Raw genomic sequence first — 16,371 nt, 5'->3', positions numbered from 1 at the left:
TTGAACATGGCTATAGAAAAAGTCACAGCCTGTTACTATAAAGGTGACTGCTCTGGTGGCCTAGTCGTTAGAGTGTCTGCCTTGGATGCAGGAGGTCGGAGGTTCGAACCCCCGCCGAGTCATACCAAAGACTAATAAAATTGATACTAACAGCTGCCTTGCAATGTGCTCAGCATTAAGAGATAAGTGTTAAGACTAGTCAGCCTGGTATCAAGACAATGTAACTGGGTGGGACATCATGCTTCATGTCTGCGGCATGATGCACCTGTGCTAGACATCACTATAAACTGTCACACTGCAGACATCGTAGCGATATGACTGAAATTTTTTTAAAGCTATGGTAAAAATCCTAATCACACTCACACACAAAAAGAATATGCATGTAAAAGATATTGAAAAATCACTTATTTATCCCTGAAGTGATGGCAAATGTTCTGGACATCATCAGTGCAGATATTGCAGATGGAAAAAATAATGAAGTAGTAATACACATAAGCATTAAAAGTTTCCCAAAGGTGTTCTGGAATCATCTGGTTCACCTTAATGATCTGATGAATTCTTGTCATACTGTCATGATATTTTTGACCCAGAAAAGTACCAGCTATATATTAGCAACAGGTATGGTAAAACATGCAAATCAATAGTAATGTTTATGATTGATGTATTTTATTGCAATATAAAAAATCTGGAGATGAATGCACGTTACTGTGAATAAAGAATAAAATATATGAACAGTAAATATGAGTATTTTTCCTAAATAAACCCAGTTGCATTTCAAAATTGAAAACTCCTGGCCCTTGTGTACAAACCATGTTTTGAAATACTATTGCCTCTCAAGACTTTTATTTTGCATTGGGGTTGGTCTCTCAAGACGAGTTTTATTGTATATTATAGTATGTCAACTGACTTCTTGAGATTCCTATTATAATCCATTATGTGAATACCAGGTATTTGTGTCAGACAATGGAGGTCAACATAATTCTCATGTATCAACAAATAAAGAGTCCATCGAAGGGACTAACACTCTACTGGCTGAAAATAATTTCCAGGAATTCAAGATAAGGCCATTTTTATTTAACTGCTGACTGTTGAATGACCAGTGGAGCTAAATAATGCAAAATATCCCATACCAAAATCAGGGTCTCTTTTGCCCTCATTAATACCATCATTGATGTTTATGGATCCCACTGTGGCGAGTTATTGAGGAAGAGTGCAATTACTTATAAGCTTCACATGAAACTTGTCCATAAGTTTCAAGGGAAAGAAACACTGAATCCTCTATATATTCCAAATATAATGCACCAAATAAATAAACTCTACCATACACATGTGCTTAGAAGTCAAATCCAACTGCAAACAGCATAATGCACTGGCAGATCAGATTCTATGTTGTTCATTCTACTGATTACTTCTATCAAACTGCATATACCCAGGTACACCAGTGCATTATGTGCTGGCAGATCTGGGTCTGTTCCTTTTGCAAATGGACTTCACTTACAAGCAAGTACCAATGGTGTTATGTAAGTGGTGTGTGTGCATAAAATAACATAATGTACTATATCATTATTCTTACATTTCTTGGCTGCAGTTCTCTGGTCTCTTCATTCGATAGCTGTGGCGTAGTTCCTGAAGCAGGTTAGTGTTGGACACCTGTGGGTAAGGTGTACCCCCAAGGGTTATAATTTCAAACAGCACAACACCAAAAGCCCATCTGTAATTATAATAAAACAGTTGAAGCATTCAGTCTTGTGTGACTACTGAAAAACTAAAAAGCACATTGTCTCATAACTGGACACTCTTATGCTTTCTTTTGAGATAACAATCAATTGGCTTTAAAGAGTTCTCTTTGAACATATCTTTATCTTTATCTTGGGTAATTAGCTAAATGCCATCCTGCCCACCATAGAGGGTTGCACGTGGGGGTCAGAAAATGAGTAGTATTTTTCTATGAACATTCGCCTGTGTAACAGTGATAGCACACTTTGATTGCTCATAAATTATTTTCAAATACAACAGACAGATCAAATTCTCTCTTTGGTTTTATCTGGAAGTGTCAAGCTAAAAAAATCAAAAGCTGAAGTCTTTCTGGGCAAGACATTAGATGAATGTCAAAGAAGAGATCGTGACTGATAATTTTGCAACATTTGACAATTAGAGAGAACAAGTAACACTCTCTTTCACTGAAAGACACGCTTCTGTTTGATGTCCATGGAGCAAATTGACACACTTTATTATTATGGACAATTTAAAAAGAATTTCAAATGAACTGGCCAAACTTTTCAAGTTTTCTAGTTATTCATTATGAAAAATCAATGTGCAACATTGTCATTATCTTATCTAATGATGTGTAGGACTTTGCTAAAGACCGACAATGTTTGTTCGGAAGAATGTTTTAAAAACACCTGCAAGGGCACATCATGCTTAAGACCACACACCTGATAGTCAAATTTCTTTTAATAAAAAAGCTTTTTATTGTTTCTGCACCTTACATAATTAAAGATAGCTTATAATTAGCAAGAGATAGTATCAGAAATGCATTCTGGATCATACAATAATTATTGCTGAGGTTATAAACATACGTTCAAAAACACATCAACAACTGCTTAATTGGATTGTTTTTAAAGATGTTCTTAAAAACAAAATTCTGCATTGCAGTTATTCACCTGAACTACTATTCCAACAAGAAGTTACTGTTATGAACTTTAAGTGACTACTTTGAACGCATTAATTTTATGGGTATTAGTTTTCATGACTTTGAAAAAGGCTGATATTTTTCACTAGTACCTAAATTGGTAGATATGACCCTAATGGAGTGGGGAGTCATTTTATCTTCACAAAGAAATAATTGTACAAATGGTCTCATGTTTCTGACTTGTAGCAACCAATGAACTTGCCAAAACTGGTAATTTAAAAATAAACCTGAAATCACAGTAAAAAGAACTCCCCTGGTCATATCTTGGTGGCTGGGGGGTCAATATCTGATGATGCATTATGTACCCGACTGTGGCATAGAGAGAATAGTTGAAAGTTTGATGATTGTGTGTATATGTGTAATAACTGTGGCATAGAGAGAATAGTTGAAAGTTTGATGATTGTGTGTATATGTGTAATAACTCTGGCATAGAGAGAATAGTTGAAAGTTTGATGATTGTGTGTATATGTGTAATAACTGTGGCGCAGAGAGAATAGTTGAAAGTTTGATGATTGTGTGTATATGTGTAATAACTGTGGCGCAGAGAGAATAGTTGAAAGTTTGATGATTGTGTGTATATGTGTAATAACTGTGGCATAGAGAGAATAGTTGAAAGTTTGATGATTGTGTGTATATGTGTAATAACTGTGGCATAGAGAGAATAGTTGAAAGTTTGATGATTGTGTGTATATGTGTAATAACTGTGGCGCAGAGAGAATAGTTGAAAGTTTGATGATTGTGTGTATATGTGTAATAACTGTGGCACAGAGAGAATAGTTGAAAGTTTGATGATTGTGTGTATATGTGTAATAACTGTGGCACAGAGAGAATAGTTGAAAGTTTGATGATTGTGTGTATATGTGTAATAACTGTGGCAAAGAGAGAATAGTTGAAAGTTTGATGATTGTGTGTATATGTGTAATAACTGTGGCAAAGAGAGAATAGTTGAAAGTTTGATGATTGTGTGTATATGTGTAATAACTGTGGCATCGAGAGAATAGTTGAAAGTTTGATGATTGTGTGTATATGTGTAATAACTGTGGCAAAGAGAGAATAGTTGAAAGTTTGATGATTGTGTGTATATGTGTAATAACTGGCAAAGAGAGAATAGTTGAAAGTTTGATGATTGTGTGTATATGTGTAATAACTGTGGCACAGAGAGAATAGTTGAAAGTTTGATGATTGTGTGTATATGTGTAATAACTGTGGCACAGAGAGAATAGTTGAAAGTTTGATGATTGTGTGTATATGTGTAATAACTGTGGCACAGAGAGAATAGTTGAAAGTTTGATGATTGTGTGTATATGTGTAATAACTGTGGCAAAGAGAGAATAGTTGAAAGTTTGATGATTGTGTGTATATGTGTAATAACTGTGGCAAAGAGAGAATAGTTGAAAGTTTGATGATTGTGTGTATATGTGTAATAACTGTGGCATCGAGAGAATAGTTGAAAGTTTGATGATTGTGTGTATATGTGTAATAACTGTGGCAAAGAGAGAATAGTTGAAAGTTTGATGATTGTGTGTATATGTGTAATAACTGTGGCAAAGAGAGAATAGTTGAAAGTTTGATGATTGTGTGTATATGTGTAATAACTGTGGCACAGAGAGAATAGTTGAAAGTTTGATGATTGTGTGTATATGTGTAATAACTGTGGCACAGAGAGAATAGTTGAAAGTTTGATGATTGTGTGTATATGTGTAATAACTGTGGCAAAGAGAGAATAGTTGAAAGTTTGATGATTGTGTGTATATGTGTAATAACTCTGGCATAGAGAGAATAGTTGAAAGTTTGATGATTGTGTGTATATGTGTAATAACTGTGGCACAGAGAGAATAGTTGAAAGTTTGATGATTGTGTGTATATGTGTAATAACTGTGGCAAAGAGAGAATAGTTGAAAGTTTGATGATTGTGTGTATATGTGTAATAACTGTGGCACAGAGAGAATAGTTGAAAGTTTGATGAGTGTGTGTATATGTGTAATAACTGTGGCATAGAGAGAATAGTTGAAGTTGTTGTTGTTGTAGGGTTTAACGCCATTTCTCAGCACACGATAGGCTATGCATGGCGGCCAGTATTAATGGTGGAGGAAGAACCCGGGAAAACCCCGGAAAGAACCACCGACCCACGACAAGCTACTGGCAAGCTTTCTCACATACCCACATTGGCTGAATCTTAGACTCGAACCGCCGCAGACAGAGGTGAGATGGCAGTGATCCGTAACGAAGAGTGCTTTAGACCACTCGGCCACTCGGGGCCCCAGAATAGTTGAAAGTTTGATGATTGTGTGTATATGTGTAATAACTGTGGCACAGAGAGAATAGTTGAAAGTCTGATGATTGTGTGTATATGTAAATTAAAAATATTGTTTTACTCCATGTTACCTGTGCTATTTAAGCTTTGTGTTTGTCTTTTTTTCAAACAAAACTTCATGCATCTGATATGTCAATTCAAGCAAAATGGGTGAATTTTGGCCATGAAGTCTAGGCATTATATCCAGATTCATATTAAGATAAAAGAGCAGTACAAGCAGAGGGTCTTGTATTTACTGATCATCGACACAATTTTCAAAATATATCTGAGTAAAACTGATAATGACGATGAAATAGTGTCCCTAATGTCTGACAAAATGGCAACATCAGTAGGTTTACTTGGAAGTTATGTTTATAATTTCACTAAGTATTAAGATCTTCTGCATTAGCTGGGCTATACCAGTCTGAGACTATGCTTTACACTAGACAAGACAGACCTATCTCAGACCATGCTTTACACTAGACAAGACAGTTATATCTCAGACCATGCTTTACACTAGACAAGACAGACCTGTCTGAGACCGTGCTTTAAACTAGACAAGACAGACTTATCTCAGACCATGCTTTACACTAGACAAGACAGACCTGTCTGAGACCGTGCTTTAAACTAGACAAGAGAGACTTGTCTGAGATCATGCTTTACACTTGACAAAACAGACCTGTCTGAGAATGTGCTTTAAACTTGACAAGACAGACCTGTCTGAGAACGTGCTTTAAACTAGACTAGACAGGCCTGTCTGAGACCGTGCTTAAGACTAGACAAGACAGACTTGTCTGAGATCGTGCTTTACACTAGACAAGACAAACTTGTCTGAGATCATGCTTTATGCTCTTTCTCTCAAGAAACATTTGATTCCACAAAAAGACATTTATTTGTACATCATAATGCACATGTATGGGGCAAGAAGCATCAGGAAACTGTTACTATAAAAGTTTTTTTTTAAAAAAATGCTAATACATGTAATGTCAAAGAATTGATCAAAACAAGTAATTCAGTGCTTTTGAGGCAATATGATTCATATTTGACAGTAAAACAATCATGGAATAGAAATTTTAGGAACCATCAGATTTGAACTCAAAATCCTACTACACACCTTCTATATTTTATATAATCTATATGCACAAATGGGATACCAGATATATCACTTAGGTCGGTGATGACAAGGGTACTAGTAGAGAAATGAATATTAGTGTTGCTTTTTTTCTCATACACTGACTCATTTTGACCATTTTGCAACATAATGTTTTGTTCCATTTTTAGTTATTTACCATTTTATTTTATTCATTGAACTGATTTACAGTAGTTCACTCCCTATCTCACTGCTAACAAGGCTTTAACTTATACTGATTTACAGTAGTTCACTCCCTATCTCACTGCTAACAAGGCTTTAACTTATACTGATTTACAGTAGTTCACTCCCTATCTCACTGCTGACTAGACTTTAACTTATACTGATTTACAGTAGTTCACTCCTTATCTCACTGCTGACTAGGCTTAAACTTATACTGATTTACAGTAGTTCACTCCCTATCTCACTGCTAACTAGGCTTTAACTTATACTGATTTACAGTAGTTCACTCCCTATCTCACTGCTAACTAGGCTTTAACTTATACTGATTTACAGTAGTTCACTCCCTATCTCACTAACTAGGCTTTAACGTATACTGCTTCATTTTTGTCTTTTCACAATTTAATGTTTTTATCCACTGTTCATACATGTTTACAAGATGCATGATAAATATGAACAACTTTCCATGCTTACCATTTCATTTTATTTTCTAAGTGCACAAATGTCAAAACTATACTTTTATTTGACAGGAGACTGGGGACAGTGTTGATGTCATTAACCAATATCACACTTAGCAACACCCATTTGTGGAAAACTAGCTAAACATGGATATGAGCTATCTGTGCTGTACCAGAACTTAGGACATGGGAAAGATCAAATAAGAAAGCCACCGTCATACAATAAATGTAAAATGAAAACCAACAGCTTTGTTGTTATAGGTGGAAAATATTATAGATCATATGACTTTTCAACACCAAAACATTTTTAAAGTAAAAAAACCTTAAAACTACTCAAGACATAATTTTTTCATGAATTTAATAATGGATGGAATAAGTTCTAAATTTCATCCCAGTCTTTATCTTGCAAAAATGTTGTTTATTTTATTTGCATTCATCTGCATATCAGTGAAGAATAATTTGAAAAAGAACACAAGAACTACAGTGGACAACATGTACATCCAGTTATTATACAGAAAGAAGAATAAATGCTGTCTAACTGGAATCATGTTTAAAACTCCCCATGACAAGAAGAATAGATGCTGTCTAACTGGAGTCATGTTAAAACTCCCCATGATGCTGGACAAGAAGAATAGATACTAACTGGAGTCATGTTAAAACTCCCCATGATTCTGGACAAGAAGAATACTGTCTAACTGGAGTCATGTTAAAACTCTCCATGATTCTGGACAAGAAGAATACTGTCTAACTGGAGTCATGTTTAAAACTCCCTATGATTCTGGATAAGAAGAATAGATACTGTCTAACTGGAATTATGTTTAAAACTCCCCATGACAAGAAGAATAGATACTGTCTGACTGGAGTCATGTTAAAACTCCCCATGATGCTGGACAAGAAGAATAGATACTAACTGGAGTCATGTTAAAACTCCCCATGATTCTGGACAAGAAGAATACTGTCTAACTGGAGTCATGTTTAAAACTCCCTATGATTCTGGATAAAAAGAATAGATACTGTCTAACTGGAATCATGTTTAAAACTCCCCATGACAAGAAGAATAGATACTGTCTGACTGGAGTCATGTTAAAACTCCCCATGATTCTGGACAAGAAGAATAGATACAGTCTAACTGGAGTCATGTTAAAACTCCCCATGATTCTGGATAAGAAGAATAGATACAGTCTAACTGAAGTCATTTTAAAACACCCCATGACAAGAAGAATAGCTACAGTCTAACTGGAGTCATGTTTAAAACTCCCCATGTTTCTGGACAAGAAGAATATATACTGTCTAACTGGAGTCATGTTTAAAACTCCCAATGATTCTGGACAAGAAGAATATATACTATCTACTAACTGGAGTCCTGTTTACAACTCCACATGACAAGAAGAATAGATACTTTCTAACTGAAGTCATTTTAAAACACCCCATGACAAGAAGAATAGCTACAGTCTAACTGGAGTCATGTTAAAACTCCCCATGATTCTGGACAAGAAGAATAGATTCTGTCTAACTGAAGTCAAGTTAAAACACCCCATGACAAGAAGAATAGATACTTTCTAACTGAAGTCATTTTAAAACACCCCATGACAAGAAGAATAGCTACAGTCTAACTGGAGTCATGTTAAAACTCCCCATGATTCTGGACAAGAAGAATATATACTGTCTATCTGGAATCATGTTTAAAACTCCCCATGACAAGAAGAATAGCTACTGTCTAACTGGAGTCATGTTAAAACTCCCCATGACAAGAAGAATAGCTACTGTCTAACTGGAGTCATGTTAAAACTCCCCATGATTCTGGACAAGAAGAATAGCTACTAACTGGAGTCATGTTAAAACTGCCCATGACAAGAATAGCTACAGTCTAACTGGAGTCATGTTTAAAACTCCCCATGACAAGAAGAATAGCCACTGTCTAAATGGAGTCATGTTAAAACTCCCTATGATTCTGGACAAGCAAACTGATCCAATGCCATAAAAAGTTTTTGAATAATACAAAAAGCAAATAATTAAAAGCAAATTCTTCAACCTCCATATTCTTGCAAGTATAATTTTGAATTCCTGACTGTTTTAAGTCCCCATTTAAATTAATCATAATTATTTCTTTGATTCAGAAAAGTCTATATACTTTTTCATCTGTCATCTGAACAATTCAGGTAGTGTGAGGCCTCATATATTCTGTATATACATGTACTAAATTTGTTTGCATATTATGTTTCACCCAGTTCTGAATATCACAGACCTAGGTATGTGATTGCATAATATACCAACAGGTTAGGGTTAACATTGTAAAATAAGTTCTAAGTTTATGGCATTTTGTGCACAGACTCAGATCTGCCATCCAATAATGTAACAGCAGTTCTGGGTCAATGTCATTTTAAGTAGAGAACTAGATATGTCATCCAATAATGTAAAAGCAGGTTTTGGCATATGCCATTTTATGCATAGACTCCAATCTGCCATCACATGGTGGGACCGAAGATCAGAGTTAACATTGTTTTATATAAGATTTCCAGCAAACTGTAGATACTTTTTTTGTATAATATAGAACTTGCTAACTACAATGGAGCCATAAAAATGGACCACCTTATTGTTGTTGTTGTGTTTAACGCCATTTTTCAGCACATGATAGGCTATACATGGCAACCAGTATTAATGGTGGAGGAAGAATGCGGGAAAACCCCGGAAAGAATCACCGACCCATGAGAAGCTACTGGCAAGCTTTCTCACATATCCACATTAGCCGAATCCGAGACTCGAACCCATGCAGACAGAGGTGATATGGCAGTGATCCATAACGGAGAGCACTTTAGACCACTCGGCCACTCGGGGCCCCCCTTATTATTGAGATTATATTATACTGAGGTATATATATATATATATATATATATATATATATATATATATATATATATATATATATATATATATATATATATATATATATATATATATATATATAATAAGACCAACACGTAATGAAATGGGATCCAGGACCATAACAGCTTTATAAATGTCACTGTCTTATAGTGAAGCACCTGGGAATACTGTATGCATCAAACTGCAAACCTGGTAGACCCAGACAGCTCATCCCATAGTGACAGTAAATCTGGTTCTATGTCATTTTTTAAGGATGTTCATTTTAATAAAAAAAAGTATTAAGTGGCAAACTTGGTGAAATATGGACAGATTTAATTAATTTTCCTGTCAGCTTTATTAAATGTCAAAGTTGGTAAAATATGGACAGATTTTATGGTAAAATGGATGGATTTATTGATTATTTTATGCCAGCCTTATTAAGTGTTTGGTAAATATGGCAGATTTTAAAGCAAAATATGGATAGATTGTTTTGAATTTTCAAGTCATCATTATCAAGTGCTAAAGTTGGTAAAATATGGAAAGATTTGTTGAGTTTTCATGTCAGCCTAACATACTTGAATATCAGACATTCCAAGACTGAATACTTCTTCTGGAAGTGTCTGTGTGATTGATGTTCAATTCTGCAAAATTGAGTAGCTGGATAAAAGTAATACTGGTTTCCTCTGCAATAGATTTGTGATGAAATTCAAACTCCTATGAAGTCTCATTGGGTAACTTTGTCCAGTCCTGCCCTTGAATAGTATGGACTGCAGATATAATAATGATATTACCAAAATGGCTTATTTAGCTCTCTTTCTTTGTCTGAACATCCTAATTTTAAACTTGTAATTAACTATGTCTTACAAAATTAAATCTTTGAAATCCTGTTGAAACTAGACTACACTGTGTGAAGAGAGAAGAGGAAATTAAGACCATCTCACTCTATGTTGGAAAAGATCTGCATTACCAAATGATGCTATTCTATTCTGGACTTCTTGATCTTTTTTACATTATGACATTATCCATATGATATCACTTGCATTCTAAGGGTTTGAACTCAAAGATTAGATGAAAAATAACAGTGTTGCAACTCCTGTCTATTATTAAAAGTGAGAGGAAATTGCATATACAACTGTAATTATCCTAATAACTGTCCTATAAAAAAGAATCACGATGTCATAACACAGGGCCTTGTAAAATCATTTGCAGTTTACAATATGCCATAAATTGATTTGCACAGATGAGGCAGTCTCAATAGCTGTCATACTGAATATAGACAGTGATTTTCAACCAATCCAAAATTGTTTTTAAAATACTCTTTTAGTTATTTTATTGATAACTGATGACAGGGTAAATTTTTCCTAAATTATATGCACATGGATGCAAACCATACCATACATTTTTCATGAATTTGGATTGCTTGGATTTTTAGTTCATTTCAAAAAGTTAAACACTTGATCTAGTTGCTTCTTAGCTGGGTCCAACTGTAAACTGCACAGATCTGGATCTGCCATTGCATATTGCACCAGCAAATCTGAGTCGATGCAGTAGTAGTAATCAGTAGAACAAACAATATAGACCCTGATATGTCAGCATATTTTTTGACAGCGGAATAGGGTCTTTGTTATTTGCAGTTGGACATGACTTATAAGGCGGTATATATGGTACTACAATATTTCAAAATCCTTTGACATAACTGATAGTGTACAATATTAACCCTAATCTTCTGATGCATTATGTAATGGCAGGTCAGGGTTGAAACTATGTGCAGTTGAGTAAACATAATAAATCATTAAATATGGCACCAGCACCATACCATATTATTAATAATTTTTCTTTGGATTTGAAGAGAGTTTGAATTTTCTTTGATAACAAGTCCGTATAAAATTTTCTTCTTTTTTTCTTCAAAATTATTCAGTAATGGATTTTTAATTGTCATTTTTGAAACTTTGATTTCTTGCATTCTTTAGTGTTTCTGGAAGAAAAACAAATTCAAGATACAGCACACACTATAAGGCCCTTCATTATAACACAGTCACTGTCATAAGGCATACTGTACTTCATTACAGCAATCTCACTTTAAGGCCCTTCATTATAACACAGTCCCTGTCATAAGGCATAATGTACTTCATTAAGGCAATCTCACTTTAAGGCCCTTCAGTATAATACAGTCCCTGTCATAACATATACTGTACTTCATTAAGGCAGTCTCACTATAAGGCCCTTCATAATAACACAGTACCTGTCATAAGGAATACTATACTTCATTAAGGCAATCTCAGTTTAAGGCCCTTCATTATAATACAGTCCCTGTCATAAGGCATACTGTACTTCATTAAGGCAATCTCACTATAAGGCCCTTCATTATAACACAGTCCCTGTCGTAAGATATACTGTACTTCATTAAGACAGTCTCACTATAAGGCCCTTCATAATAACACAGTACCTGTCATAAGGCATGCTGTACTTCATTAAGGCAATCTCACTTTAAGGCCCTTCATTATAATACAGTCACTGTCATAAGGCATGCTGTACTTCATTAAGGCAGTTTCACTATAAAGCCCTTCATAATAACACAGTCCCGTCATAAGGCATGCTGCACTTCATTAAGGCAGTCCCACTATAAGGCCCTTCATAATAACACAGTCCCTGTCATAAGGTATACTGCACTTCATTAAGACAATCTCACTGTAAGGCCCTTCATAATAACACAGTCCCTCTCATAAGGCATACTGTACTTCATTAAGGCAATCTCACTTTAAGGCCCTTAATTATAATACAGTCCCTGTCATAAGGCATGCTGTACTTCATTAAGGCAGTCTCACTAGAAAGCCCTTCATAATAACACAGTCCCTGTCATAAGGCATGCTGTACTTCATTAAGGCAGTCTCACTATAAGGCCCTTCATAATAACACAGTCCCTATCATAAGGTATACTGTACTTCATTAAGGCAATCTCACTTTAAGGCCCTTCGTTATAATACAGTCACTGTCATAAGCCATGCTGTACTTCATTAAGGCAGTCTCACTATAAAGCCCTTCATAATAACACAGTTCCTGTCAAAAGGCATGCTGTACTTCATTAAGGCAGTCTCACTATAAGGCCCTTCATAATAACACAGTCCCTGTCATAAGGTATACTGTACTTATTAATACTGTCTCACTTTAAGGCCCTTCATTATAACACAGTCCCTGTCATAAGGCATGTATGGTCATGGATATCTTTTATTAAGTGGTAGTAAAATTGTAAGATAGTCACACCACAACATGATATACTCTATGGCTCCCATGGACTACATTATAATAATGGAATACTGTAATCCTATATGGCTAACCGATCAAATATGATGATGAAAAAAAAGAACAAATGCCAAGTAAATATGTATGTTATATGCTGTCAGAACAGCAGTGCAAATGTTCAGAGAAAATATAAGTGATTAATTGAATTTTTCTGTCTTCCTTTCAGTGTCATTTTATGCCAAAAAACACCTGTGCTTATTTATGGCATCCTTTCAATACCGTATATCCCAAGCTAAAAGTTCTACCTTACAGGACAGGTCAACAGTCAGTAAAATAAAACCTATCTTGAGCAATCATTGGTGCTCGATTCTGAAAAAAAGGTCTCTCATAGCTAATGGTCTGCCAAAAGAGGTCATCTGAGTATATGACAAAGTCAACATGTGCTTTTGGAATCTGGTCCTGGTTTCTAAACATTTAACATTTTCTTCCGCAGAATGAGATTTTTGAACCTCTATTTCATTCTTTGGCTTGGAAATGCAACATTAAGCTGGCATTAAGGGCTACAATACAATCATAATATCCTGCAATTTTTAAAAATAATTGTCTTCTTTTATCTCATAGACAAAATGATGATTTCCTAAAATATGAGGAATTCCTCAACTTCTTTTTCAAGAATATATTTACTCCAATGTGTGCAATTTGACAATTAATTACTTATTTGTCAATCCATGTATTATATTTTATTCTGACAAAAATCCGAATGTTGTCAGAAATATGAAAAGTGTACACTGCTCCCTCAATAAAACTGTGTACAATGGGGTCCTCAATAAAACTGTGTACAATGGGGTCCTCAATAAAACTGTATACAATGGGGTCCTCAATAAAACTGTGTACAATGGGGTCCTCAATAAAACTGTACAATGGGGTCCTCAATAAAACTGTATACAATGGGGTCCTCAATAAAACTGTGTACAATGGGGTCCTCAATAAAACTGTGTACAATGGGGTCCTCAATAAAACTGTCTACAATGGGGTCCTCAATAAAACTGTGTACAATGGGGTCCTCAATAAAACTGTGTACAATGGGGTCCTCAATAAAACTGTGTACAATGGGGTCCTCAATAAAACTGTGAATAATGGGGTCCTCAATAAAACTGTGTACAATGGGGTCCTCAATAAAACTGTGTACGATGGGGTCCTCAATAAAACTGTGAACAATGGGGTCCTCAGTAAAACTGTGTACAATGGGGTCCTCAATAAAACTGTGTACAATGGGGTCCTCAATAAAACTGTGTACAATGGGGTCCTCAATAAAACATTGACTGCACTAGAAGTCAGGATATGATTCATTGAGAGAGTTATATATAAAAAATATGTAAAAAGATAGAAATTGACAGATGGAAGCAAAAGCAATGTGGGTTAGGGAGCAGGATATATTGTTAAATAATCATTTTAGAATCACAGTGAAATTAACTGTGAATAAAAATCTATTTATAATGATGCATAATTTTGTTTTCTTCATAAATTACCTTTAATTTCAGAATATACTATACTGAAGTGGTCATTAAAATCATTATTCCACACTCTTCCATACACTTAAAATGTGTACTGTTAAAAAGTGTGTATTATTACATCACTGCTTTTTTAATTGAATTAGATACATTCTACTGTTGATGAGCAGTCAGCAATTTACAAACCCAGCAATAGAAAACTAGAAGAACTTGAAGACTGAACATAGTTGTCAGGCTGTCATTACAACATTCTAATGCTGATTCAGAGAGGATATTCTCCATCCTTCACAAAATACAAAGTAATTCAGGGAAAAATCTGGACCAGACAATTATTGAAAGCCTGTTGTGTGAAGCTTAATAATCACAGTGGATGTTATCAGTGGTCACCAGACAGTCTTCTTGTGAAGAAAACTAAAAATGATATTATATAATATTTGAATGAACTATACAAGATAAAACAACTCTTCCATTTTCATTACTGGACAATATACGGACTCCTGCTAATTATTATAACATCAGAATCTCGGTCCAATTTATGTTCAAAGCTTGCTGTTTATGAAGAGAAAATATATCCTGAATATTTATCAAACTTTAATATAATTTTTTTTCCCCTGTCAAAAGTAAAACTCCTCAACTTCATATATGGAAGCAAACTTTGATCACAAATTTAAATTTTTACTCTTGTTATTGTTGTTGTTGTTCTAGGGTTTAACGCCATTTTCCAGCACAAGATAGGCTATGCATGGCGGCCAGTTTAACTGGTGGAGGAAGAACCCTGGAAAACCCAGGGAAGAACCACCGACCCATGAGAAGCTACTGGCAGGCTTTCCCACGTAACCACACTAGCCGAGCCTTGGACTCGAACCCATGCAGACAGTTTTACTCTTGTACTGTAGTAGGCCTGTAAGTGAGACAAAGACCCAGAAAAAGGCACACAAGGTATAACAACACTTGTACTGTAGTAGGCCTATAAATGAGACAAAGACCCAGAAAAAGGCACACAAGGTATAACAACACTTGACTGTAGTAGGCCTGTAAGTGAGACAAAGACCCAGAAAAAGGCACACAAGGTATAACAACACTTGACATGTATGCCAACACAGCTAAAACTGATAAAAAGGCTAATTTGAAGCCTTTATAAAACCAGCAGAATTTTATGACAAATATAATTAAATACTTGTAAGTAAGCTATTTAAGAATGATTATTTTTATCCTCTTATTTTCTAAATTTGATTAATGCTATTCACTTGCTACATGATCAATAGAACATTTTGTGCATGTTCTTTAAAATTTAAATATCATGGCTTTATTAGCCAGGCATGCAACCTTGCATTTGATGCTTTGCTAAAAGAAACCAAGAAAGCAATAGTCTAAAGCCAAATTCACTCAACTGATTTTCAATGGAGAAAAAATAACATATACTTGAATCTGAGTAACCAGGACTGTCGTTTGTCTTCATTCACATGTCAAGATGTCAGAATGACCAGTTGTAAGATTGAACTATCCCCAAAGGATAAAATTAGTTTGATCAAGGAGTATAAATCTATGCCAAAACCTATGCTGAAGAAGCTTGGGCAAATTTGGCATAGAAGCATTTACTGTTTCAGATATTCAAAAGAAAATTGTACAAATAGTGAATATGAAAACAACTACAATGATAGCAAGCTTCGGTTCAACCAAGCCTGCAAAATGCAATGCAATGCTTTAGTCAAGCTAGGACCAGAAACATTTAATTCTCCATATATATATATATATATATATATATATATATATATATATATATATATATATATATATATATATATATATATATATATATATATATATATATATATATATATATATATATATTTACATACATATTTATCACATCTGCAAAATCCTCAGTAAACTGAAGACCTCTCAAACAAAAAATATTTTGGAGTCCCTAGTATTTTCAGTTTTGTGGGGTTACACACACACACACACACACACACACACTCTCTCTCTCTTTCTAAATTACCTCA

At 34.8% G+C, this 16,371-nt stretch overlaps 1 protein-coding gene across 1 annotated transcript in view; it reads right to left on the bottom strand.

Moving 5' to 3' along the window:
- The window catches only part of LOC149805747 (uncharacterized), a 313,385-nt gene that overhangs the window by 58,095 nt on the left and 238,919 nt on the right, over positions 1-16,371 (bottom strand). Inside the window, exon 23 of the mRNA XM_089950417.1 lies at positions 1,574-1,711. Coding sequence (XP_089806543.1) covers positions 1,574-1,711 — 138 coding nt within the window. The remainder of the gene's footprint in view (positions 1-1,573; positions 1,712-16,371) is intronic.

Source organism: Sinohyriopsis cumingii, chromosome 2 (assembly GCF_028554795.1).
Source record: "Sinohyriopsis cumingii isolate HCF-2022 chromosome 2, ASM2855479v2, whole genome shotgun sequence".
Classification (NCBI taxonomy): domain Eukaryota; kingdom Metazoa; phylum Mollusca; class Bivalvia; order Unionida; family Unionidae; genus Sinohyriopsis; species Sinohyriopsis cumingii.
This window is presented reverse-complemented; position numbering and strand designations above follow the sequence as displayed.